Genomic DNA, 25096 nt, shown 5'->3' with positions numbered 1-25096 from the left:
GGCAGGTAAGCAAACCGGCCCGACCCACCAGGGGCTTTCCCTGAACAAGCGGCGGCCCTAGCTTGAGAACCACTGATGTAGACCATCCCTGACGGGTGTTTGTCTGACCTGCACTTAAAATCTCCAATGGTGGAGATTCCAGAACTTCCCTAGGCAATTTCTTGCAGTGCTTAACCACCTTGACAGTTAGGAAGTTTTTCCTAATGTCCAACCTAAACCAACTTGCTGCTATTTAAGCCCATTGCTTCTTGTCCTATTCTCAGAGGTTAAGGAGAACAATTTTTCTCCCTCCTCCTTGTAACAACCTTTTATGTACTTGAAAACTGTCATGCCGTCTCTCAGTCTTTTTTTCAAACTAAACAAACAATTTTTCCCAATCTTTCTTCACAGGTCATGTTTTCTAGACCTTTAATCATTTTCGTTGCTCTTCTCTGGACTTTCTCCAGTTTGTCCACATCTTTCCTGAAATGTGGCACCCAGAACTGGACACAATATTCCAGACTGAGGCCTAATTAGTGCAGAGTCGAGAGGAAGAATTACTTCTTGTGTTTTGCTTACAACACTCCTGCTAATACATCCCAGAGTGATGTTGGGGAATAAAGCAAACATTGTTACACTGTTCACTCATATTTAGCTTGTGATCTACTATGACCCCCCAGTTTCCTTTCTGCAGTACTCCTTCCTAGGCAGTAATTTCCCATTTTGTATGTGCAACTGATTGTCCTTCCTAAGTGGAGTACTTTGCATTTGTCCTTATTGAATTTCATCTTATTTACTTCAGACCATTTCGAATTGTATCCTACCCTCCAACTCCTCCCTTGCTACCTCTCCCAGCTTGGTATCGCCCACAAACTTTATAAGTGTACTCTCTATGCCATTATCTAAATCACTGATGAAAATATTGAACAGAACCGGACCCAGAACTGATCCCTGTGGGACTCCACTTAATAGGTCCTTCCAGCTTGACTGTTAACTACAGATAACTACTCTCTGGGAACAGTTTTCCAACCAGTTATGCACTCACCTGATAGTAGCTCCATCTAGGTTGTATTTCCCTAGTTCATGTTTAGATACTTCATTGTGTTGCCTTTTTACTCCCATGTTGAGAGTGAAACTTACCAGAATACTGTTCTCTGAAGCAACAGCACACGATATTTCAGAAAAAATAATTAACATTTCTTTTTACTGCCAGGGCAAAGAAGCAAAAGCAGCACAGGGAACAGCAATAAAAGATGACACACAAAATCCAAAAGAGAATTCATCAAATAAAATGATTGACAAACCTAAATTACTAATTCTTTCAGTGCCTCATGGACATACAATATATATCAAGCATTGTTTCTAAAGCCCAACTTCCACAGCTCATGTTCATGACACATTAAACCTGGGATTTCAACTTAAAGTTTGTATTTTGGGTGGGGCAAATTTATGTCCAGTAGCAGTCTCTCTTTAACCCCGTCTGAATTCTAGGGCCCGTCAACTCTAGCTAGTATGTAGTATGAACAAGGCCCCAGGCTTACCCTTTCATTTCCCAGAAGTGAGAAGATTGCTCAGCATCCTGAGCCATGCTCTATAATGCTAATTTCACCTGCTTTGAAAAGGGATCTGCAAACATTTTCAGGAGAGGCAGTTACATATTCATTCTAGCCTGCTCTAAGTCAAGTTTTATTGGCCCCTTGTAGACATAATGAGCCACAGTTAACTCAAGTACCAAAAACATTGTGCTCACATAGACTATAATATTTACCATGGTAGGTAAAACTTCAGACTCAGGGGATTCAAATCTGTTACAAGAGTGGAAATCCTGTATTTACTACCATTCCTACTCTTCTGGGGACATGAACTGTTAAGAAAGTTTGCTTACTTCAGTTGCTGGAGAATGTATTCTGTAAGGGGGGGTGGGGAGACTGAGAACAATTCTTGGTCATCTACAACAGTATATTCTTTTTATGTATCAATTTTGAAAGCACGTTTAAGCTAAATTATAATTGTTCAAATCAAGGAAAAGAATTATAAATTTAAGTTTTATTTATAAATTTCACACACATCATCAGGCTAATTTTCATTTTAGTAGTTAGATTTTTCTAAAATTTTTTACAATTTAGTTATATTTCATCACTTAGGCTGCTTTTTTAGACTTTGCACTTCATTCAGTCTGGACAACTAAAATACAGCACTCAGTTTCACTTACTGGTTCTCCCACATTAACACAATGCTAGTAAATACTCAGCGGTTCCTCAATAATGGAAGAATCTGACGGTGAACCTATATGAGGACTTTTTGGACAGTTCATCTAGTATCTCTGCAATTCCACCAGTACTAGCAACAGTGGCAATGCAGACTATACAAGCATTTTACCATACCATCTAAACTTGATTCAAGTAGGACCAGAGGATACTGTAAAAACACCTATGAAATGTCTACACTAGCATTTTTACAGGTGCTAGCACCAGAGGTAGACAAGCAGTACAAGAGGTCCTAGTGTGTGCAAAGAGCAGATGTATAAGTTAAGACTCTGTAAAGGAACACATAAGTTAGTGAACAGATGTACAATTAAATACTGAATTATTTTCCAGAAACTTCATCTGAACACACGACCTTTTAAAGCTATATTTGACTTTAAACCATAAAGATTTTAATCTCTGAACTACATCCCAATTTCTCTTCACTTACTAATTTCAATCTTCACTAACACATTTAGATAATTAAATCTTGAGATTGACCACTTCAGGGCTGTACTTGGCCAAAAAGGAGACAATACCAAAGTTATTTCTAAATGATATTTTAGTTATATGGCACATTCTGAATTTATCAAAGTTGTACCTATTATAAATCATAGAATTGTAGGACTGGAAGAGACCTCGAGAGGTCATCTAGCCCAGTCACCTGCACTCAAGGAAGGACTAAATATTATCTAGATCATCCCTGACAAGTGTTTGGAGATTTTTAAGAGCAGGTTAGGCAATGATGGAGATTCCACTACCTCCCTAGGCAATTTATTCCAGTGGTTAACTACCCTGACAGCTTGGCAGTTTTGCCTAATGTCCAACCTAAACTGCCTATGCTGCAATTTAAGCCCACTGTACTTCTTGTCCTATCCTCAGAGATTAAGGACAACAATTTTTCTCCCTCCTCCTTGTAACAACCTTGTATGTATTTGAAAACTTATGTCCTCTCTCAGTCTTCTCTTCCCCAAACTAAACAAACCCAATTTTTTCAATCTTCCCTGATAGGTCATGTTTTCTAGACATTTAGTCGTTTTCATTGCTCTTCTATCACAAAGAAGTTGTCAAAACCACAGAATCAGAGCCAGTGTGTACCTGTATGGGGAGCAGTACCAAAGGACCAGGAATGTGCACATGTGGAAGAAAAGGTGCAAGCAGTCAGGGAAACTGAGGAGCACAGATACTTAACTAGAGGCTAGGTCTTCTTCCAATCTATTTAGTCCCACTTAGCCCACACTCGTCCCACTCCAGAGGAGGATTCTGCAGTACAGAGTATGGCCATCTACTGTGATTGGATTAGGTAGTGACTGACATGAGACTAGCGGTCATTCAGGCAGCATAGTCCCCATCAGACAGCAGGGTCACCACACAGCCCACAACCTGAAGCAGCATTTTGGGGAGGAGGGGTGTGGAGAATACTTGGGACCAAATATTATTAAGAGGAAGGAGTATTGACCTCTTCAGCAACCCCACAAAGCCCCAAACCCTACTGATGGAACAGACCCTCCTTGCTGCAACCACACCCCTACTACGAACCAGATATTACACTTCCCCTCCCCCACAAAGGAACAGTATTCAGAGCCCCTCCTCTATAAACATACACACTCCACAGGGAACAGGTGTACAGGCCCTCCCACCCACACTTCCGGGTGTGCAGGGCCCGATCTACACACTCACCACCCCCACAGGTATTCACAATCTCCCCCTCCATAAACACACACACACGGGACAGGTGTACACGGCCTCCCGCTCCCCCCACACATACATACAGGGGATGGGTGTATGCCCCCCCCCACTTCCACACAGGGTGGGGGGTATTGAGGGTCCCGCCTCCATAAACACACACTCCCCCCCCCGGGACGGCTGTACCACCCCGTGCTGCACCCGCCGCGCCAGGCAGCAGGGGCGCGGCTGGCGGGCAGGCCCAGCCGGCTCCTCACCGTGTGCTCGTGCTCGTCGGCCCGGGCCCGCAACAGCAGCAGCGCGGCAGACGCCGCGCACAGCAGCAGCCTGGGCAGCTCCATCCTCCCCGCCGGCCTCCTCCGCGTCACCACCGCAAGCACCAGGCTACCCGCGAGCCGCCCTCGCTCTGCCCGGCCCGGACCCGGACCCGACCCAGCCGCTACCGACGAGACGCTGTTTCCGCTGCCCCGGCCACGTCATCCGGCCGCACACCGGAAGCGCTGCGCCTACGGTGGCTAACGGGAGCCAAACGTCAGCACGCGCGGCACCAGCGGCCTCCGCGGAACGCCCCCCGCGTGAGTCGCCTCCTCGCGGCACCCGAGGCAGCGAGCTGTGGGCACGGGGGGAGGGGCTGCCTCCAGCCCGTTCACGTGGGTGGAGCCATTGGGGGAGGGGCTGCCCCAGCCTGTGCATGAGGGGGAGCCATTGGGGATGACGGGGAGGTTGGCAGTGCCTCAGGTTACCCTATAAACACAACAGGAGCAGCCGTTTTGACCAGGCCTGGGCAGCATCTGGCCGTCCAGGCCCAAACGCTGGGATGGGGCTGCAGATACAGGATAGGGCCCTTACAATGGGGAGCAGGCCGGCCAGCCATGGTGGCCCCACAGTTATGGGAGTGGGGTCCTTGGAGTAGTGGCCATCCCCACTCCCAGCCTGAGCAGTTCCTTGGGGATGGGTAAGCCTGCCAGCCACACTCTGGCTCTCACTAGCCTTGGTTACTACTGCAGGGTGACCCCAATACACTCTGAGCCCCAGATTTCCCCCCCCCAAATTACTTCCTGTGCATTGGGTCACAGCTGGCAATTTCATCAAATGTCCCCTTGTTCTTGTGTTGAGAGAAAGGAAGAACACCATTGTTTATACTTTTATCAGGTCCCCTCTTATTCACCTCCTTTCTAAGGTAATCAGTCAATCTCTTCAGTCTCCCCTCGTGAGTGTTTTCCGTGCCCCTCGTTATTCCCATTACCTTTCTCTGCACCCTCTCAAATTCTACATGATCATTTATGAGCTGGGGTGACCAGGACTGCACACATAGAGTTGAAGGTATACTATTGCATTATATTATGACCTTTTCCATAATATTTGTTATCTCATTCCTGTCAATCTTAACATCTGGTGTGATTTTTTTTTTTTTGACTGCAGCTGCACACTAAGCCAAAATCTTTGTTGAGCTGTCAATAATGACAACACTATCACTTCATCTGATCAGATATGCGTAAACTATTTTCCCCTCTATTGTGCATAACTTTGCATTTATCAATTCTGAATTTCATCAGCCATCATGTTGCCGATGCATATAGATTGGTTAAGTCCCTCTGAAATTCTTCAGTCTTCTGTGGGCTTTCCTACCAGAAATTTGGTTTTTCATAAGCTTTTGGAGCTTATTAAAAATGATGGGAAAAGTCACAAAGAACTTTAGTGGAATTAAGGTAGAAAGTGTGTGGGCTAAGATAGTCCAGCTAAACAAAGTGCACTTTATAAACATAATTCTACACTTTGATAAACCCCAAAACATTACATCAACTGTTCGTTTCCTGCAAATCTATATCTAAGCCAAGTCCTAAGGCAAATCTAAATGTGGACAGGTGTGACACTCTGTACCTCGGGGGAACACCCTGCACCCCCGTGTTCATCCTTATCATATGATTGTGTGGTATCCAATGCAAAGTTTGTCATATCGGGTGTCTTCTGAAGGCTCATGATGCACTGAGTATTGTTGTTATAGTATTGTTATAGGTTGTAATTTCATATATATAATTATGAGGCTGAAAATGTGTCCTCATGGCTTAAAACAAGCCCAGGCAAAACTCTCCAGGAGCAGAGAGGCAGTTCACACCTCATCAGGGCATGTATGGGACAAACCCAGCCCAGCCTGACAGGAACAAAGGACACTGGCCTAGGCAGCAACACAGGATCTGTTGGACTCTCGAGTGAGTCACCCCACTTTCCTTGGTCAGTTTGGAACTATGATGAGGTAATGCTCACCTGACTCTGAAGGGTGGGGCCAAAGCCAAGAGGAAAGAAAGAACATGATAAAAAGGGAGACATGTTTGCCATGCTCTCTCGCGTCCACCTCCATCTATAGACACCACCTCCAAACGACTAAAGCGCTGATCAAAGGGGAGAGCCTGGCTGAAGGGTAACCAGCCAGCCTGTGGTCAGAAGCATATAAGTTTATATGTGCACTGAAAGTGTTAAGATCAGCTTAGAATGTGTTTTGTTTTTATTTCATTTAACCAAATCTAACTTCTTGTGCTTTGACTTATAATCATGTAAAATCTATCTTTTAAATTTGTTTGTTTATTCTACCTGAAGCAATGCGATTGGTTTGAAGTGTGTCAGAGACTCCTCTTGGGATAACAAGCCTGGTACATATCAATTTCTTTGTTAAATTGACGAACTCATATAAGCTTGCAGCATCCAGTGGGCATAACTGAACACATGGATGGAGGTTCCTAGGGACCGAAGATATTGGCTAGTGTCATTCGGTCGCACAAGCCAAGCAGCAGCTGGCCAAAAGTGCTCCCTCACGTAGCTGGGAGCAGCTTACATGCCAGAGGCTGTGCATGAACAGCCCAGGAGTAGGGGTTCTCACAGCAGAGCAGGGTAAGGCTGGCTCCCAGAGTCAAGGATTTGAGTAACCTAGCAGATCACCTGTCCAGATAACACCAGGGGAAGGTCACAACAGGACAGTAAGCAATCAGATTATAAATATTCAATTTCTTAGTCAAGGTCCTTCTGTTAGGTTTCTGTGCAGCACAGAGTAAAGAAATAAAATAAAAAAACACCCAAAGGCTATAGAGAACCCAGCTCATTACTCCCAATTCTTGTGCTGCAGTTACTGGATTGGCATTCTCTGCACCTATTAGTGACTGAAGATCCTTTCCACTGCCAATTCAGTTCAGCTTGGAGATTGGAATCCATTGTGGAGTGTTTAATTCTGCACTAGCTGAAAGAAAACCCCATTTGGGGTTGCTAGGAGTACTTTCAAGCTGCTAACCAGGCATGTCCTTGTTCACATCCAAACCACTCTCAGTGGAACATTTATTTTGAAGTAGTTTAGGACCGTGGCACAAGGAGAGGACAATATTAATTTCAAAGCTAAACACAAAAGCAAATATAGGACAGAGTTGGCACTCTCCCAAAGCACTGGTGCTTGGAGACATAAGATGCCCAGGAAATCACTTTGTCAAACAAGGCAGGCATGTTTACACAAACATGTGTGTGAAAAGTTAACACACAGAGCTATTAAAGGAAGTGTCCTGCTCCTACTGCTTGTCCTAATCATGAGTACAAAGCCCTGCTCACACTGTGTGTTGCTGAGGGTGGGATATGGCAAGACCCAATCGTCTCCCCATAATAATCTACAGAGACCCATTAAAGCCTTTTAAGCATAACATTCACTTTGGGGAGGGAAAATGGAGACTTGTGGGGGCATTCTTCCAGCACCTCCATTTGTTACCAACTAAGCATGTACTGTTAAGTGGCCGATAGACTATTCCAAAGTAGTATTGTGACGGCAAAGCAATTTTGTTTTGCTGGCACATAAAAATGAAAATCTAGTAGTTAAAAATTACCACTTAAAGTGCTGCAAAGTGGTGGCCATAAGCACTGGCAACTAAACATGAACATTTTCTCTTTCAAGAAGCAAAACCTTAATTTCCAGGGATTACCTGCTACCATCACAGACTCAGTGCAGCTCAAGAGCTAGGGAACAGTGGGGTTCCAAAGAATGACAAAGCCAGGTATGCAAGACTCCATCCTGTCTGTGCACCATATGCTCCTTCCGATGCAATGTGCAAACAGCACTTTAACCTAATCACATTGAGACCCAGTTAAAGTATTTTGCCCACAACTCCGCCTCCTCAATTGGTGGTGGGAGAACACACGTTGATCTTTGTTTCACTTTTTCCATCCAATACTCGCCAAACAGTAAGAGCCAGCACACAAACTATAATGTAGCTCTCTCTTCCAAATTATCACTGAAACTCAGATGCAGGTGATAAAAACCTTCTGTACGTGGCCCAAATGCTTTGGTCTGGCTCTTCAGGGCTGGGGTGGAGTAGTGAGAGCCCTGATAGCTCATTAACAAGTGCTCCAGAATCTAAGCTTCAATTTTGCAACAAGGGATGGATTCTGAGGCAAATTCCGCAGCCAAAATAGGGGCATCCCCCTGAGGGAAGGGTTTGACCCTGGGCTGCATTAGCAACATCAGTTCAAGCTGTTCAAGGCAATCTGAGTTAAAGCCATTGTGTACATTTGAGGTGCTAAGTAATTTGGCAGTCTTAGAGGGCAGAGTTCTGAAACAGTGGAGAGTGCTCCAGAGTATGACTGTGAGGGCCCAGCACTGAAATAGAAGGGTGTCATGAATGGAGGTTGAGATTGAGGTGCACATTAGAAAAGCTATCTGGAAGCCAGGACTTGAACAGGGGGAATGCAGGGTTCATATGCTTTGGAAGAAACATGCATGTGTCCCTCCTGCTACTACACACTTTCATAAGCACTAAAAGTCACATCAGCCTTTACAGATACTGACAGATATTCTACACCCAATATTTCTGGGAGCATTTTAGAAAACCTAACGACAAGCCAATGTTTTCTTGCCATTGAAAAATACCATGGAAAAAGTTGCAGTATCACTTCACATGTTTCTACAGTATTGGAAATCTGAACAGTAGTGCCCGATTAAGTATGAGAGAATCAGGAGGTGAGCCTGACTCAGCAAAATTACATTCCAAGATAATGGAAATCCAGAAAAAGTATGTTCGTTGCACATAAAATATGGCAGTAAAATGTGACTTGACTGAAGCACATTTATAAAAAAATAACCTCCATTTTAATCAGTAAAATGATTTTTGTACATTTAAATTATTTGAGTAAAATTTGCCATTGAGCTAATTTTCTGCTGCAGAAGAATGTAAAAAATTTTGACCGAATCATCAAGAGTATGTTGTGCAAACATGTAGTAGGTCACAAACATCCCAATCTACATGTGAAGTATGCAAACATCCTGGTGTACGTGCACAATTTGAGTGCCAAAATTATGCCTGTGTGGTATGCATGCAGTTATGAAGACTGAGTTAAGGTTGTACTCAAACTGAAGAGACTGGTAAGTTTATATTGTCAGTAATTGGAAGTTTATTCTGCAAAATTTAGACATATTTTTAAAAATATCCCAAACAAGTTACAGTTAGAAGTAAAAAACACAGCATTAAGCATCAGTTGATCAAATAATAAACAGAAGGCATATAAAAGCAATTTTCATAAGCTAGCGATAACATACCTTTCCCAAAAGGCAAACAGCATACATCATCCACTTGTCACCAAATATTGCACAATGCCAAAAAATAAATAAATACACACATTCAGATCTTAGAAAAAGTCAACTGAACATGAAAGATTCTTCATACTTTATGTTATATGGATTGATTAGGGCTGATTACAGTTACTTCCCCCATTTTTGTGCAACTGGCAAAAGCCACAGTCTGATCTTTTCTCATTGCAGCCTTAAGCGTTGATTTTATGTTCTCTTCAGAACTGTAGCAAACTATGTTTTGCTTCAAACTTTCATAAGATGGGCAGAGCTCATGGGGGATGAGCCTGCATCCACTGAAGTCCCTGGGCTAAATCTTCCACTGACATCAGTAGAATCAGGATTGGGCCCGTTGAGCGGTTTTTGACAAACATTTCTGTCCGAACAGCTTTATGTTTACTTTTTCAAAACAGGGTGTTGGAGAAAGATAGAGCTTGGGCTGAAGAAACTCAAGATCCCCCACATCACTCAGTCAGTGCATCCCAGTCCAGATTTGGACTGCCTGCCTCTTGAGAACGAGCGGAGAGTTCAGTCTCCACAGTTTGTTGGCAGACAGACTTAGAACTGAATAACAGGGCAAGGTAGTCTCATCTGCTCTGGTGGGTTTTGTATGCACACTGGACTGAGAGCAAATGCATTTCACTGACCAGCCATCACATGGTCACTGCTGACCCAGCCTCACTTGAATCAGTGTTTTGGAGGTGAAAGACCATTACCAGTGGTCTCCCTGGGCTTTCATCTTAAAACAGGAACTTTTTTTTAATGCTTCAATTACAAACTTAATTACAAAGCATTTCTTCTTCCTCTCTTTTCCTACTATTTCAGCACACTTTGTTGCTTAGGCAGAGACAATATGCATTATATGTTCATCCAACACAAGAGCCTAAAGATGAAAGAAGACTGTTAAAGCACTGAGCCCTAAATAGTTTTTAATGACCAGCTGCAAACTAGTCAGGGCGAACTGAGGGCCAAATCTCGCATCCAATAAGGTGTGCTCAGGTTTTAAGACACCCCAGCTTGCCCGGGGTTTGAAAGCCATGCCCAATTCCCATGTTGACATGAATCAAGCATATGAAGCCATGATATCTTCTGCTCTGCTTTTCTTGATATACTAAAAACAGTTCCTTGTTCTAGACTGCCAGGCATACAGACCTGCAGCTGATCTGCTTTGTCCTCCCAAGGGCAGAGTTACAGGGAGAATATTACCAGGGGCTGCATTTGGCTCTAGCGACATAGCGGCACACCTGCACTAGACTGTAGGGTGACATGTGTTTCCTTAGAGTGTAAGTGGGGCCTGAACAGACCATGTTTGTAATGAACCTTGATGCCACTTCCCAGCTGTGGTCTCTCTCAAAGCAGCATAGTGCACAATAGGCTTTGGAAAGTACAGAAGAACGCAACGGACACTTGTTTAAATGGACAGTTTGGCATGAGGGAAGTTCTGAGCAGCAAAAGAGGGAGGCTGGCTGGGCAGAGATGTGAGGGTTGTTTTTAGATGCCAGTTAAGCAACTGAAACAAGGGAGGCGCAGCTCACTGCTGAGCCCAACCGTAAAGTCTTAATCAATCCAGTGAAATTCCACCACAGATATGCCACCAGAACATGTCCCTCTGACCAAACTCACATTAGAGGAAACCTGTGTGACTAGGGTGACCAGACAGCAAGTGTGAAAAATTGGGACGGGTTTGGGGGGGTAATAGGAGCTTATATAAGAAAAAGACTCCAAAATCGGGACTGTCCCTATAAAATCAGGACATCTGGTCACCCTATGTGTGACAGTCTCCTCTAGTGGTGCAGAGTCAGAGTTACCCAGGGTTGAATGGACAGAGGGCAGGCAGTCACTCCCCCTTGCCCCCCGCCTGCATGCCTGCTTTAACACAGGGGTTCTCAAACTTCATTGCACCCCGACCCCCTTCTGACAACAAAAATTACTACATGACCCCAGCAGACAGGGGGACTGAAGCCTGACCTTACCCAAGCCACCCAAGGGCTTCAGGAGCAGGCAGGGGGCCCGTAACCTGAGCCCCACCACCCAGGGCTGAAGCCCTCGGGCTTTGGGCCCAGGTGGTGGGTCTAGGGCTTCAGCCCCAGACCCCAGCAAGTCTAAGCCAACTCTGGCGACTCCATTAAAAGGGGGTTCCAACCCACATTTTGAGAACCACTGCAAGTTTAACATACACTGGCTACGGGTTTATCTGGAAAGGAAATGTTCTGAAATTGGGAGAGGGGCATCTTCATGCTTTGCTCTTTTCCTTCTGCCCCACATTCCTCAGTTCTTATACCCTGGGAGATAGGAAAGCAGTTAATTCCTGCAATGCTGCAGCACAGAACTGACCTTACGGGCAGCGCACGAGAGAGCTACAGAGGCAAAGGGGCCCATGAGCTGCTGGTTGCACAGGGCTAAACCGAAGGGCAGAACCCACCAAGATGTGTGCAAAGTAAAACAGAAGTGAGCACTGAACAGGATTTGGCCCCTGAATTAACTCTCCTCTTCAGTTTTATTTCCTTTAACTCATTCCTTTCATTTGCAGTTTCATTTTCTCCTCGATTAGGTGAAGAAACTTTTTTCAGTTCAATGGAAAAGTGCTGGGGACTGCGCCCGCTAGGGAAAGGGACACAAACCCAACTCCTGCTCTCTGGATCTCAACCCTTCCCCCCGACTAAAGCGAGTCACCAGCAAGCTACGGCAAGCCAGCATTCAGAGCCTGTAGTGTTCTGAGTAACACCTGGTTAGTGGAGGAGAACACTCATGTACTTTTAAAGGAGCACCCATGGTGCTTGCTTGCAGTGTCATTGTAGCCTTGTGGGACGCAGGATATGAGAGAGATGAGGAGGGTGAGGTAATATTGTTTATTGGAGCAGCTTCTGTTGGTGGAAGGGACGAGCTTCTGAGCCACATAGAGCTGCATTGAAAAGAGAGTTTGCACTTGATTGTGAACTGAAGATGCGTTTCACAAGTGCCACCCTGAACTGTTTGAATGACCCACATCTCTACAAAGCAACAGTAGGGGACACCCCGTGGATTACTTCTTCAGCAACTCCCTCCACTGGCCACTTGCTGTATTGCAAGGGATGGGGAGCTGCAACTCTGGTTGCTCTGTCGGCTGCTTACCTGAGCTCTCTCTGAGCCTAGAGGGCTGGGTTCAGCTAAAAAGGGATGGCTCCTCTCCCCCACACAGCTACCACAGGGAGGGAAGGGAAAAGAGAAGCTGAGAACCAACAAGTTATTGTTACCCAATTCTCTACCCTGGGCAGGGGCAGAGTAGCCTCTAACTTGTGCCAGCCATCAAAGGTCTCCTGTGAGCCATGTCAGCCAAGGATTGCTGGAGTTCCATGTTCTCCTCACCCCAGGCCTGAAAGCCAGCTACCCCAACTCTCTGTGATGAGGACTTAGCAATGGTTTTTGCTCCTTGTGCCATCTGAGTGGCACAAGGGGGAGCAGAACTAAGAAGCCCTTTGATGTTTTTGAAAACACACAGCCCTCAGGTGGATTTGGTTGGACACAGCTGCTGTAGGTGCAGTTTTGCTAAACAGGATGCTTAGGGCAAACAAAACCCAACCACTGAACGGGATGTCTGTGCCCAGTGAAGTAAGCAACAATTAAATCCATATTTGAGCCACAAAATACATACACCTTATCAACACACGCTATTACAAAGCATAAACAGCCTTAACACAGATATGATACTCAAATGTGTACAGGGAAGGGGGAAGGTCAAAGGACTGCTAAAAATTTCTTCCCCTAATACAAGAGGTCAGCTATTTGGATTTAAAGTAACAAGGCCCCTAGAAAGCATCTATATAGAGCTGTTTCATGTGACAGAGCAATTCCCTCACCAGCTGTTAGGGAGTCTTGCATCCAATGCAGTGTATATAGCACCTCGCTAGTGTCTTTCCCCATCCAAAGACAATGGGGTGGGCAGAGAAAAGGGCTGTATAAAAACGACTTTTGCTTGAATATGGAAGTCTTCACAAAGCCCTTTTTGCAAAACCATCATGTCCAATAACTATTAAAGGAAGATCCGTTACAGGAGATTTGGTGGGAACGAGCCAGTGTCCAAATGTTACACCACCAAACTACTGAGATCCACTCTTCTGATGCAGCTCGTGATGAGCATTCTTTGAAGACAGACTCTGAAAGGAGCTTTTAAAAAATATATATATTTTTTTTACATTTTCCAGTGACTCTCTTTAGTTGTTTTTACAACTCTCAGAGTGTAGGATTCCAATGAGGACAGCATGTTCTTGGTGGGAGGCGTAACCCCATATGAGGTGTAAGACAGTCAGAAGACTCATCCAAATTCTCTTTGCCACCTTGGATAGTTTTTCCTTAAAATCTAGAAGTCCCAAGACACTCCAAGAAAAAAAAAGTCACAAAAGGCTGGGAGATTTCTCAGTGAAATGTTACTACAAAATGCACCAGAGCTGAGGGGCAGGGAGGGGGAAATCATCTGGCTTCCATCTATAAATAGTAAAAAAGATCCTTTAAAATGTCTGTATATATATATATCTGTACACATACACACTAAAATATCCCATATTCCAATGATCTCAGGATTCAGCGACCTCGTGGGGGCACAGGTGGAGGAAAAAAGTTTTCGCTGCTTACAGGCCTGCAACAAGACACAGAAGCATATAAGAAACAGAGAACGGGTTTGTAACAACATTCTATTTAGTGTAAGAATGAAATGTACTTGATATTTAAGTTTGCATAAGAAGGGCAGAGTCTTATGCATTTAAGTTTACATAAGAAGGTGAGCAGGAACTGGCAATCAGTATTTCATCAACGGAGATGGGAATAGAACCCAAGAGTCCTGTGTAATGCTGGACAAATCACTTTAACCTCTCTGTCTTGGTTCTTCCATCTATAAATGGCTACAACAGTATAGTAGCTGCCTGCCTCATAGGGCTGTTGGAAGATTTAATGTTTGTAGAATTCTGTGTTATACTAACACTCTGAACTTGCAGAATCTTTCTTCTGAGGCTCTGAGAATGAGAGAAAGGGGAGGGATATGGCCGGTAGCTGCAAGCTTCAAAAGCTGATTCACACCTGCTTTAGGGGGTTTAGTTATACAGTTGCAAGAGCCAAGGAAACATGGAATTCACTACTTCTGGACATGGCTGACAACTGTATCTGGACTTATTGTAACAGCTGGAGAAGTTTATTAACCTCTGTAGTTATACAAGCTAGGATTCTAAAGCCTGGATTACACAGAGTGGCACTGGTTTAATTAAAGGGATTTTGTTTTAACTGGGTTTGCAGCAATATTAAAACACACCTTTAGTTAAGCTAGTGCAGCTTTAAGGCTGAGAAAAGTCCTAAAGGTAAACAAATCTACTTCCGAGTGTAAAAACAGATTGCCCAGTGGGAGGGAGTTCCCCCCATATACAGCATTGCCTGTGGGTGTATTGTGAGGGGTTCTTCTCCAAAGGATCATGTATTGAACCTCTGCCAAAGGCATGATACTGGATTAGATGGATCAATCTAATTCAGCATGGCAAACGCCATGTTCCAGTAACACAGTACCTTTTAGCATGTAAGCCGTACTAATAGGATTGCCAGTCAGATTACTAACCAGGAAAATTAATTCCACTAAGTACTATGTGAGTGTAAAATGGATTCCAGAATTTACACAAGATTTGTTTATTTTGTTAACAGCCTTGTCATTCTGGTGAAAGGGATGCATTACATCTGCAGCTTTCTAGCTGTTTGCATTGTGCTACAAACACCAACCCCTCAGACACTTGTGTTCAAGCTCAAATTACATGCTTTACCTGCTTGCACCTCTGGGAGGTATTCTCGGAGGCCTTTCAGGTAGCGTGAGGGGAAACCTCTCCACTTGCTGGGGTATTGGGCTGCGGCTTCTGGTAGCTTCCAGGATTTCATTATCCTACAAAAAGGAAAGACAGAAGGGGGAGTGAAGTTTTGCCAAAACATCCATAATACACTAGTATCTCAGATCCTCGAAAGGCTCTCCCTCAAATAAGCATATTTCCTTCAGTGTCATTATGGGAGCATAACCTCTTGGCTGGATAAGTCAGTGTATGAAGATCCACTTACAATATGACCAAGAATACAGTTAGATGAACTATGAATAATATCCTGCCCAGGAGGTGTGCTAGGGGCCTTGTGGAACAGATCATTAGGAAAGGCTCCTGCCTCAGAGAGATTGCAAATAGACTATAGACATGAGGGCAAGACAGAAGGGGAAGAATTGGGCTACAGGGTTACATGCATAGAGCTGTGAGGAGGATCTTTAGCAACCACATTTTAAAGTCATTTGTTTCTCGTATATTTCACAGCAGAAGTGGGTTTTGTTTGATTTAAAGCATTTGGCTTTTTTGCCATTCATGCATTTTCAAGGGAAATATTTAAGAAGCCATTTAAAAACTAATGCAAAAACCAGACCCAGGTTTGTCATGAAGCAAACAGACAGCATAGAATAAAGATGAAGGCTTACCTCGTTGTCACCTTCCATCCCACTACTGACACTCAATGTACTTCGAGTACTCGATCGGTTACTGGCACTACCTAGTTAGAAGACAAGAGACAAGCGCATCATTAAATCTTGTCAATTTCTAGAGATACTAGCAACACAGAAGTCATTCTGAGCTCCTATTTACCTCTTAATGCCTATTACTTAACACTCATTTTAATAAACTCACTTACATTTTAATGCTTCCTTCAGCCCTCCACTCGCAATCATTTGCATTTCACTCAGCTTGGGCAGCAAAATCGGGCTCATTTACCTCACTTTGTTCTTAGCAAGTTTCTCACGCAAAGCCCTGCACTGGGGTTTTCAACACCCTATTTCATTGAAAGTTTGTGACTCTGACACTGGCTTATTTTCACATTGGATACACACCTTATTTTCATGCGTATTTAAATTGACACTCCCATGGCAGTTCCATTAGTTACACTGACGTAGCAGTATCTAGATGTCTATGCAGTATTGGCATAATACGCTACAAGATTAGAAAGCTCAAGAATCTTTTTTAAACCAAATGGGGTGTTTAGAGGTCCCCAGAGCCCCCACATTTAAACATAATGGCACTGGAGCCAGGGCTAGTCCATTTGCCACAGGAGGAACTTCCAGCTTTTGGAGAGCTGCCCAGGCCCAGCTGGTATGAATGGATGGCACCTTCAGAGATCCCCACCCTCCCTCCCAACACAGTTCTGGGAGAGCCAGCCCACTCTTCGAGGAACCAGGACCACAGCCAGATTGTGCTGGGGTAGGTGGTAGCTAGGTTGGAGGAACCCCTATAAAATTGGTACCCTGCCTAACTCCCATCTCGTATAATGATCTATACACGAGTCATTGGCCAGCCCACCCCAGTTGGCCTCCACCCCAGAGATGTGCCAAACATACCCAGCCAAGGCGACAGTGGCAACCTGCTGGGGCCCAGTTCTGCCTTCCCAGGCAGCGAATAACCCCTACTGATTTCTATCAGAGTTACTCAGCCTGCAGTGAAAATCAGGAGCTACATGCATCATTTGCATGAAATGGAGCAGATTACAAGCAAACTTCAATAATATATTCAAGCGTGTCTGAGTCACTGAGGAGCCCAAGTTCCATTGGCTATCACTTCTGAAAGCGTGAACCCTTATCTATAATAGCAAAGGGAATCGCCCATAGAGACTCCTGGGTGTTCAGTTCCCTGCATGCAGTGTTCCTAGGCTCTGCAAATCAAGTTGGTGCACTGCATGCTGGGAAATTGGGGATTGTAGCCAGGGGTCAATTTCCTTCCTATTTAAAGCAGCTGCTACTGAAGTCACTGGGAGGTGTGTTTTTGACTTCAATGGGAGTAGGATCAGACTGACGCATTCCGGGGCTAATGCTGCAGTGTTTGCCTTTGAGAGTTCTGAGGGCTAACTTTGCTCCTGCTGATTCCAAAGGCAGGCAGAGGAGATGATTTCAGGCCAGCTTTCCTGTATGGGATGCCTGAGATGCATGGCTTGCTTACTTGCAGTGCTAGAGGTGCTTTCTGTTTTCCACTCTCCTCGCTTTATCTCCTTTCTTGGTGGGAAAACAGTTTTCCTGGGGCCAAATTCATAAATGCCACATTCCAGTTTCCCGGGAGCATTGTGAGACGGTCGTATAGGCACCGTGATTTCCAAGTCTAGAAAGGAAAATAGCCATGAACAAGTCAGTGGCAGCCTATCTCAGGTACTACAGGCTACTTATACTTGAAACAGAGGATTAAACATGAATTACTCAAGCACTGATTCCCACAGGGGCTTTGCTTCCATTGCTCAATTTCCATCAACATTCAGATGGACTGGGCGGATCGACCACACTGCTACTGCTTGCAAAGGGAAGGTCACAGGACTGAGTCATATTAATCTGGTTTAGTGCAAACAGAGGACACTTATCCACAGGAGCATCCCCATTGATGATTAGTAGACACAACCACCTCTGGGCTGGAGCAACATTTAGCGTTACTATTCTCTATGAACAAAAGAAATGCACCCATTGGAATGACTCAGTTAACACTTGGCTCCTCCAGTTCTCTTGCCCAGCTGTGGCAGTAGGTAGAGCAGCCGAAGGGTTGATGTTAAGGTTCTCATGCCCTATTCCCGACTGCCACTAACTTGCTGGGTGCCCCTGGGCGAGTCAGTAAATCGCTCTGCTCAGGGACATGATGTCGTTGCTGCAGACAGGAAGAGCTGAGGAGATGAAGGAGTCAGCACTTGTAAAGCTCTTAGCCCACGAGAAGCACAACAGGAACGGTGAGGGGTGGGGAGGCTAGAGGCTATGGGCCGTGTACATGCGTCTACTACTTCAGCTCCACTCCTGCCTGTCAGACAACCTGTCAGAATCAACTTTTCACCATAGTTGGCCTTCCTGGTCTCCAAAATGGAACAGACAGAAGATCCAAGAGTCCAGATCCAGTAAGATCACACAGGGCAGCCCAGGCGCTGACCCAAACCTTTCCCTCACTCAAGCCAAGGGGGAACCATGCTGCCAAGGAGCTGTGTGGCCCAACCTCAGAATGAGGAAGCCTGCAGGGTGGGAGGTTGCTGAGCACTAGGACAGCCTGAGTCTAAGGAGGAAGTGGTCAATGTATTGCACTAACCTGGAGGCTAGGGGGTTTAGGCACCACCTAACTGAAGCTGTGGGAGAAGAGATCCCCCTCTTACACCTCACCAGCAGCAGCCCTACTTCTTAGTAAGACATGAGCAAGGCCCCAAGAGCGCAAAGCCTTCCCCAGCCCCACTGAGCTGGGGTGGGTCTCTGCAGCCATCCGAGTCAGCTGCAGACATCTTGGAAGGGGCAACAGAGGGCTACCAGCTCTGGAACAGAGTCTTCAGCCCAGGGGCACTTTGCTGCCCCATCCCCATTCTTCCCCACACTCCCCTGGCAGCTCCAGACATGTGATTGTAGCAGCCTCTTGTAGGGGCAGCATTTCTCCAGAAGGTCTATGGGGGCAGGCAGTGTCAGCAGCCAGGCAGAGCTCTTTCAGGGACCCTGCAGATCCTTCCACACCAGCGTAACTGTCCAGAACCTTGGGCAGACCAGCACAGAGCTCCTCATCCACAGGACTAAGGGGCCTACATGAAGGGGAAGGAATGGGCTCTGAATGCTCAATCTTTAGAAGGCTTGTAGCTTCCAGGGCAGCTAGTTCCACCAGTGCATAGTATGATCTCTCCTGCCCCCAAGATCTCTTGTATCAGGAAACAGTTACAGGACCAGGTGCTTGGCCCTTCAGTACAGCCTTTGATTCCTGGATCTCCAGGGGCTTCCATTCATGGCCTAAGACTCACCCCTGGAGATGGGTAGCATCCTCATTTACAGACAGGGAAACTGAGGCACAGGCAGTTAAGTAGTTTGCCCATGTTTTAACTGCTGATATATCATACAGATGTGTATTTTATGTGTATATATTACACACAGATGAGTATATTAATATATTACACAGAGTTAATAAAATACATGCAGACAAGTTCCAGCCTACAAAGCCCACGCAGATGAGTGCAGGATTGGCAGACACTCTGCAAGTGACCCCATTAGTAGCTTCGTTACTGGAGAGAGAGTTTGAGTAAGTTTGTTACCTGAACGTTTTCCCGTTTTTTGCTTCTCAATTTGCCTCCGGGTGATGCTGTCTCGTAGCCGTTTCAGATTTTCCTAGAACGTCACAATACATTCTTTTCAGTGCTTGGGATAAATGAACACATGCAGTTTTATGATGGCACCAAGAATGTACTTAGGCTAAATCTGTCTCCAAGCTGCATCACCGGCAACAAAATCTGTCTGGAGTTCAATCTGTGCGACTGGGTTTTAATCTATTCCCGGGAGAAATCCACATAGTGTGCGCATGGCTTTTCAGGAACCAAGCGATTTGAAGATGCTCGTGGCATATGTTCCGAATCAGGCTCAGAGACACACCAATATCTTGTGGAAAAGATCTAGAGAACATTCTGTCTGGAGAGGATTCTGTTGATCTTATATACCCCGATTTCCTGTGTTTCTATTCCCCCTTTTATGGACACTAGCACAGAAAGAGGATTTGTGCTGCTGCTCACTGCCCACCTGACGTCACCACCAGCCATTTCCATGGGGCAAGCAGGAGATGGTGAGTGCAGGAGGGGAGCGGGCTGCCACATATCCCAATTTCTGAGGCTCGGTCCCGGTGGAATTCAAAACCTCCCTGCTGAAACAAGGGGGGAACTGCAGTCCAGAAACACAGGTGGGGCTAAGGAGACATCCCCACAGCATGACAGTGCCTGGTGACGATGCTGTCTTATGGGGATGCGAGTGTTGCAGTGTGGAGAGAGGACAGTTTCAGATGACACAGCCTTAAAAAGGAGGCAACTCTATACAAGTGGAGACACAGCAGTTGCACCCACTAGGCAACTGAGTCGAGTTTAAAACCAGAGCAGCAACTGTGCTCCACCCCTGGGAGAGAGGATAACAGGGTGGAAGGAGGCAGACTTGACTCTTAAGAGCTGTTCTTGTCTCCAAAGAACATCCCAGCAAACATCTGCTGGAACAATGGCTGCAGGCACAGAACCTGCCCCCAACAGGCCTTTAATCTAGGGAGAAGTGAGGGGTTCTCATGAGGCCCTCTGGATAAAGAAGACCACCTCTGGGCGAGAATGAGGTGGAGGAAGTGGCTTGCTTTTGTCCTGCCAGCACCTACAGGAGTCTCAATTTCCATCAGCCCCCCCACAGCACTCTCGCAGACGCCAAGGCTGGCTCTGTTGCAGTGTGAACGAGAGGCTATGCTAGGAGCTGGCGTCACATTTAAGGTGGGAATGCCGCTATGGCTGGAATATGAAAAATTAAGACTTGGATGCTCATTTCCAGACCCCAACTACAAACTGCTGAGTGACAGTAACCCTATGAATCTCTCATGGACTAGTCACAAGTTAGGTGCTTTTTCCAAAAGCAGGTTCTCCTGACCACCCTGAGAGTCATCAGTAGGAAGTCTCTGGAGACCGTAGGTGGGGGAAGCCTTCTCTTATTCTGGCTTGCAAAGTGCCAGGGGAGGTTCAGCCCTTACCCCCTCTCCCCCCAGGGATTAGGCACAAAGTCATAACTTTCTGATGGGTGTGGGGTGGCCTGATCTTAGTTGGGTGGGGCTCAGTCCAATTCCTGGTAAGCAGGGATCCACATTACAAAAGTCACCCCCACAGTCACTGGTCCCTCGTTAGGCCAATTCAGAAGGGAGGCCAGTGACTGAGCAGGACTGGGGACCCCCACAGGGACAGCCAATACAGCTCAGAGGTGAGACCTGCTGGTGGGGCAATTTCAGAGACACTAGTAATGCTGGCTGCATTGTCCCTATTCTGTAAGCAGAGAATGGAATTCACCACCCCTGAACTAGCTAAGAAGGTGTTTTTAACCGTGGTAGACGCCTGTACCTGTTGGAACCGGAATGATTCCGATCTCTTCTTCTGGTTCAGTTGCCACTCCTTAAAATGGAGCACGGCTTCATCAACATTGAGTATCCCCATCTTGACTTGTTCCTGTAGCGTAATTAACTGCCGCTGACCTGGCGTTTTCATCCCAGCGAATGGGTCGTATATGCTTGATTGTGACTGGTCCCTGACAAGCCTGACTGCAGGCTCTGAAAAGAGAAAGTTAAACATGTACTGAGCTTGGGGTTGTTTTTTATACTCAGGGACACAGAGATTAGCTGCCCCACACCATTATGTTACTGCAGGGGTAGAGCAGAGATTCTTAACAGACAAATCAGGACATGCCAGTGTCTGGTTTCAACAACCTAGGTCTCCTGTCCCAGGTGCTTTCTGTGACATGCAGCTATTTAGTGGGTATTCCCATAAAATTTAGAGGCCCTGGCCAAAATCAAGAGCCCTTGTTTACAAACACATAGTAGAGACTGTCCTTGTCCTTAGCGGCTGGGAGTTTAAATAGATGGCACACAGGATATGAGGGGAAAGTGAGGCACAAAGCAGGGCAGTGACTTGCCCAAGGTCTCCCAGCAGGTCAGTGGCAGAGTCAGATCTCCTGACACCCAGCCCAGTGACCCAGGTAACTAGAATAAGCTGCTTCTCAACCACTAAAAGCAAAGACCTGCCACTGCCAGCCTGAAGATCTCCAATACTGTGGTTTACTGGATCCACCACTGGATTGAGACTCTGACCTGAGTTTTAGTCTCAGCTCTGCCACTGGCCTACTAAGGTGACCTGGACAAGATACTTCCTCTCTGCCTTGGTTTCCCCATATATAAAATGGGAATAAGTATACTGACCTTCTTTGTAAAGCATTCTAAGAACACTTGATGAAAAGCCACCACGACAGAGCCATGTATGACTATTAAGGCCCCGATTTTGAAATCCAGGAAATTGTGGGTGGCTCAGTACCTATCAGAGTCAGATCCCTGAGGTTTGGGTACAACACTAGCAGCATCATGTAATGAACACTGTAAAGCTAATGGGACAAACCCTGAATACAGGGTTTGGCTGCTAGGAAAACACCAGCTCTATAAATGGAGCATCCTTCCCCGACTTTGGGCAGGCCAACTTCACTTTTAACTGAAAAAGCTGGATTATTTTCTGTTTACACTTCTTCATTTTCACTGATTATAACAGCGATAGTGACCCCTGAGTCCGACACTTCCTGTCAGGTGGTGAGTGGCAACTGATAAAGCTGGTTGTTAACTACCGGGAAACCACACCCTGTCTTAAGGCACTCCCCTGAATGTCTTATGGCACGTTAGTCTAAAAGCAACAAAATGAATTAAGGATGTATGGCCCAACAAACAATCATACCGGTACTGGCATGCCTCATTGGCGACAAATACAGCCCCACTCCTATTACCAGCATAGAGGGGTGAATAAACCACCTCCCAGTGACAATCCATAAACAAAGCAAATAGCTAGCCTTGCAGTCACAAAGCTAGGATCCTCTCTGGCACTCTGTTGTAGGGAGCCAAAAGACCGATGGGTGAGGAGTCATGCGAGCGCTAGTGGAGCTGGTCAGCTCACTGGCACATACACACACTTCATTCACATTAAATTAGTTTGCCAGTTTTCCTCTTGCATTATTGGAAAGTTCTCTGAAACAGACACCTGACTTACCTTTCTTAATCTTCCCTGCAGAGACATACAGATTCCCAGGTCTTTCGTGAGCTTTCCCTGCAAATACTATAAAACAGGTATTCCTTAGACACCTCACCACATCACAGACAGGACAGAAATGGTAAGGTTACACACAGGAAATCGAGCAAAGCCACTGAAGTCAAGGGAGAAAATAAGACAAGGGACAGCATGGTAGAAACACCCTTCCCGTGGACAGAATTCAACCATGCAATCCATTCCTAACACAGGTCTGAATGCACTTTTCCAGAGATGTTTTAGTGTCAGGCCTGCTGCTGGATGCCCCTTTAGATGATGCTCCAGAATATGGTTATAAATTGTTTTTTAAGAATCGCAATGTGTGTATTCATACAAAACATTATGATGGAGAGTTCCAAAGCTGCCTAGAAGATAATTGCACAACTCGCTTTAATTTCAGTGGAGATTGTGCATCTAAGCCCCGTAGGTAGCTTTGAAAATTTCAGCCATAATGGATGGTTTTGTCTACGTAAGTATGGCCGTACTGGGTCAGACCAATGGTTCTTATGTAGACAAAGCCATTTACATTTCGTCTTACCTTTTCAGAGGAAATGAAATAAAATTATCTTCATGGTAGGGAGTGTTATCTAGTAGTTAGAGAAAGGGACTGGAGTCAGGACTCCCAGGCTCTATTTCCAGCTCTACGGATTCAGTGACACCTTTACATAGTCTCTGTGCCTGAATTTGCCTATCAGCACAACAGCCATGCCGTTGTCTACCTTGTAACTTTAGGCAATTCCCAACAAAACTGGGTCTGTCCAGAGCAGACCATAGCTGATCCTGGCTTTGGAAGCCTGCAGTCCGACTGCTTACACTCAAGCCAAGACCTCAGGATGCAAACACCACAGTGTTTTGGGAGAGGGAAGAAGGGTGAAATCCAGATCTGGATCCCAATAGGAGGCCTCTCTCTTATGGAATGAACCAAGAACCTAGAGGTGAATAATCTAAACTCTGGGGATTTTGGAAGCCAGACGAGGATTCTGATCAAGGTCTGGGAGGTGGGCCCATCGCTGTCCCACTTCTACAACAGGTACTCCATGCAGTATCTGCTCTGCTCTGTACTGCTGGGCACAGAAACACAGATGGTTCTGGTACAGGACTCACCTTTGGAAATGTACAGCTCCTTCTCTTGATGAAGGGAGCTGGAGTCAGGCCTCGGAACAGGAACTGGAGGTCTGTTGACCATTTCCTGAGGGAAGTCATCCTGCTCCACAGTGTAGTAAAGTTCATCCTCACCGCACTGCTGGTAGGGATCATCCTCTGAATCTGGCACATCTTTGCTACTGCCTAGAAAGCAACTAAAGTCAGTGAGACACCAAGCCACCCAAAGCTGTGCTGACATCTGCACTGTAGCTCTCATCAATCACACAGCACACTGTGCCTGATGACATTGGCCATAATTGAATGGAAATAGACACACTAATGTTTTCAGTGGTTTTTAAGTGCCTAGAACAGTTCTTTATCTGGTCACCAATGTCTGGTAGTGGGTTAAGTGCCTGAAGTAGGTACCACCTTGTTTGGTGTGGGTATTTTCAACAGTGCCTGTCCTTCCTGGATCGTGAAGGACTGTGGTGAAAAGCTGTAGGGCTGTAATAAATTTGGGATGTTAATAGTGTTTGTTGCTTACATTAATCATCTGCCATCTACTGGATCCCAGGTGCTAGTGAAACTATCACAGCACTGGGTTTCAAAGGCCAGCATCTTAGCGGGGTTAGTATATTTACCAGCTGCTGAAACTGACCAAAAGTTGTGTTATCTGAGGAGCATTATTCCTTTCTCTGCTGCAGCCACTGGCCGCTGCCAGGCCGAATACTGGCCAAGAGGACTATGAGTCTCTTCTGATAGGAATCAGAGTAACAGCCGTGTTAGTCTGTATCCGCAAAAAGAAGAACAGGAGTACTTGTGGCACCTTAGAGACTAACAAATTTATTAGAGCATAAGCTTTCGTGGACTACAGCCCACTTCTTCGGATACATATATGCACGAAAGCTTATGCTCTAATAAATTTGTTAGT

At 45.6% G+C, this 25096-nt stretch overlaps 2 protein-coding genes across 3 annotated transcripts in view; both read right to left on the bottom strand.

Moving 5' to 3' along the window:
* TM9SF3 (transmembrane 9 superfamily member 3) overlaps positions 1-4394 on the bottom strand; it is an 83107-nt gene extending 78713 nt beyond the window's left edge. The window contains exon 1 of the mRNA XM_034775559.1: positions 4166-4394. Within this exon, the coding sequence (XP_034631450.1) occupies positions 4166-4249 (84 nt within the window). The 5' untranslated portion in view covers positions 4250-4394. The remainder of the gene's footprint in view (positions 1-4165) is intronic.
* A 4908-nt stretch (positions 4395-9302) lies between these two features.
* Positions 9303-25096, bottom strand: part of PIK3AP1 (phosphoinositide-3-kinase adaptor protein 1) — a 78019-nt gene continuing 62225 nt past the window's right edge. For both annotated transcript variants that reach the window (XM_034776389.1, XM_034776390.1), the window contains 8 exons: positions 24187-24369; positions 23047-23112; positions 21367-21572; positions 19555-19627; positions 17466-17621; positions 15962-16032; positions 15276-15391; positions 9303-14113 (listed from right to left, as the gene is read on the bottom strand). In XM_034776389.1, coding sequence (XP_034632280.1) covers positions 14059-14113; positions 15276-15391; positions 15962-16032; positions 17466-17621; positions 19555-19627; positions 21367-21572; positions 23047-23112; positions 24187-24369 — 926 coding nt within the window. In that variant the 3' untranslated portion in view covers positions 9303-14058. The remainder of the gene's footprint in view (positions 14114-15275; positions 15392-15961; positions 16033-17465; positions 17622-19554; positions 19628-21366; positions 21573-23046; positions 23113-24186; positions 24370-25096) is intronic.

The sequence above is a fragment of the Trachemys scripta genome, chromosome 7, assembly GCF_013100865.1.
Source record: "Trachemys scripta elegans isolate TJP31775 chromosome 7, CAS_Tse_1.0, whole genome shotgun sequence".
In the NCBI taxonomy this organism is placed as follows: Eukaryota; Metazoa; Chordata; order Testudines; family Emydidae; genus Trachemys; species Trachemys scripta.
This window is presented reverse-complemented; position numbering and strand designations above follow the sequence as displayed.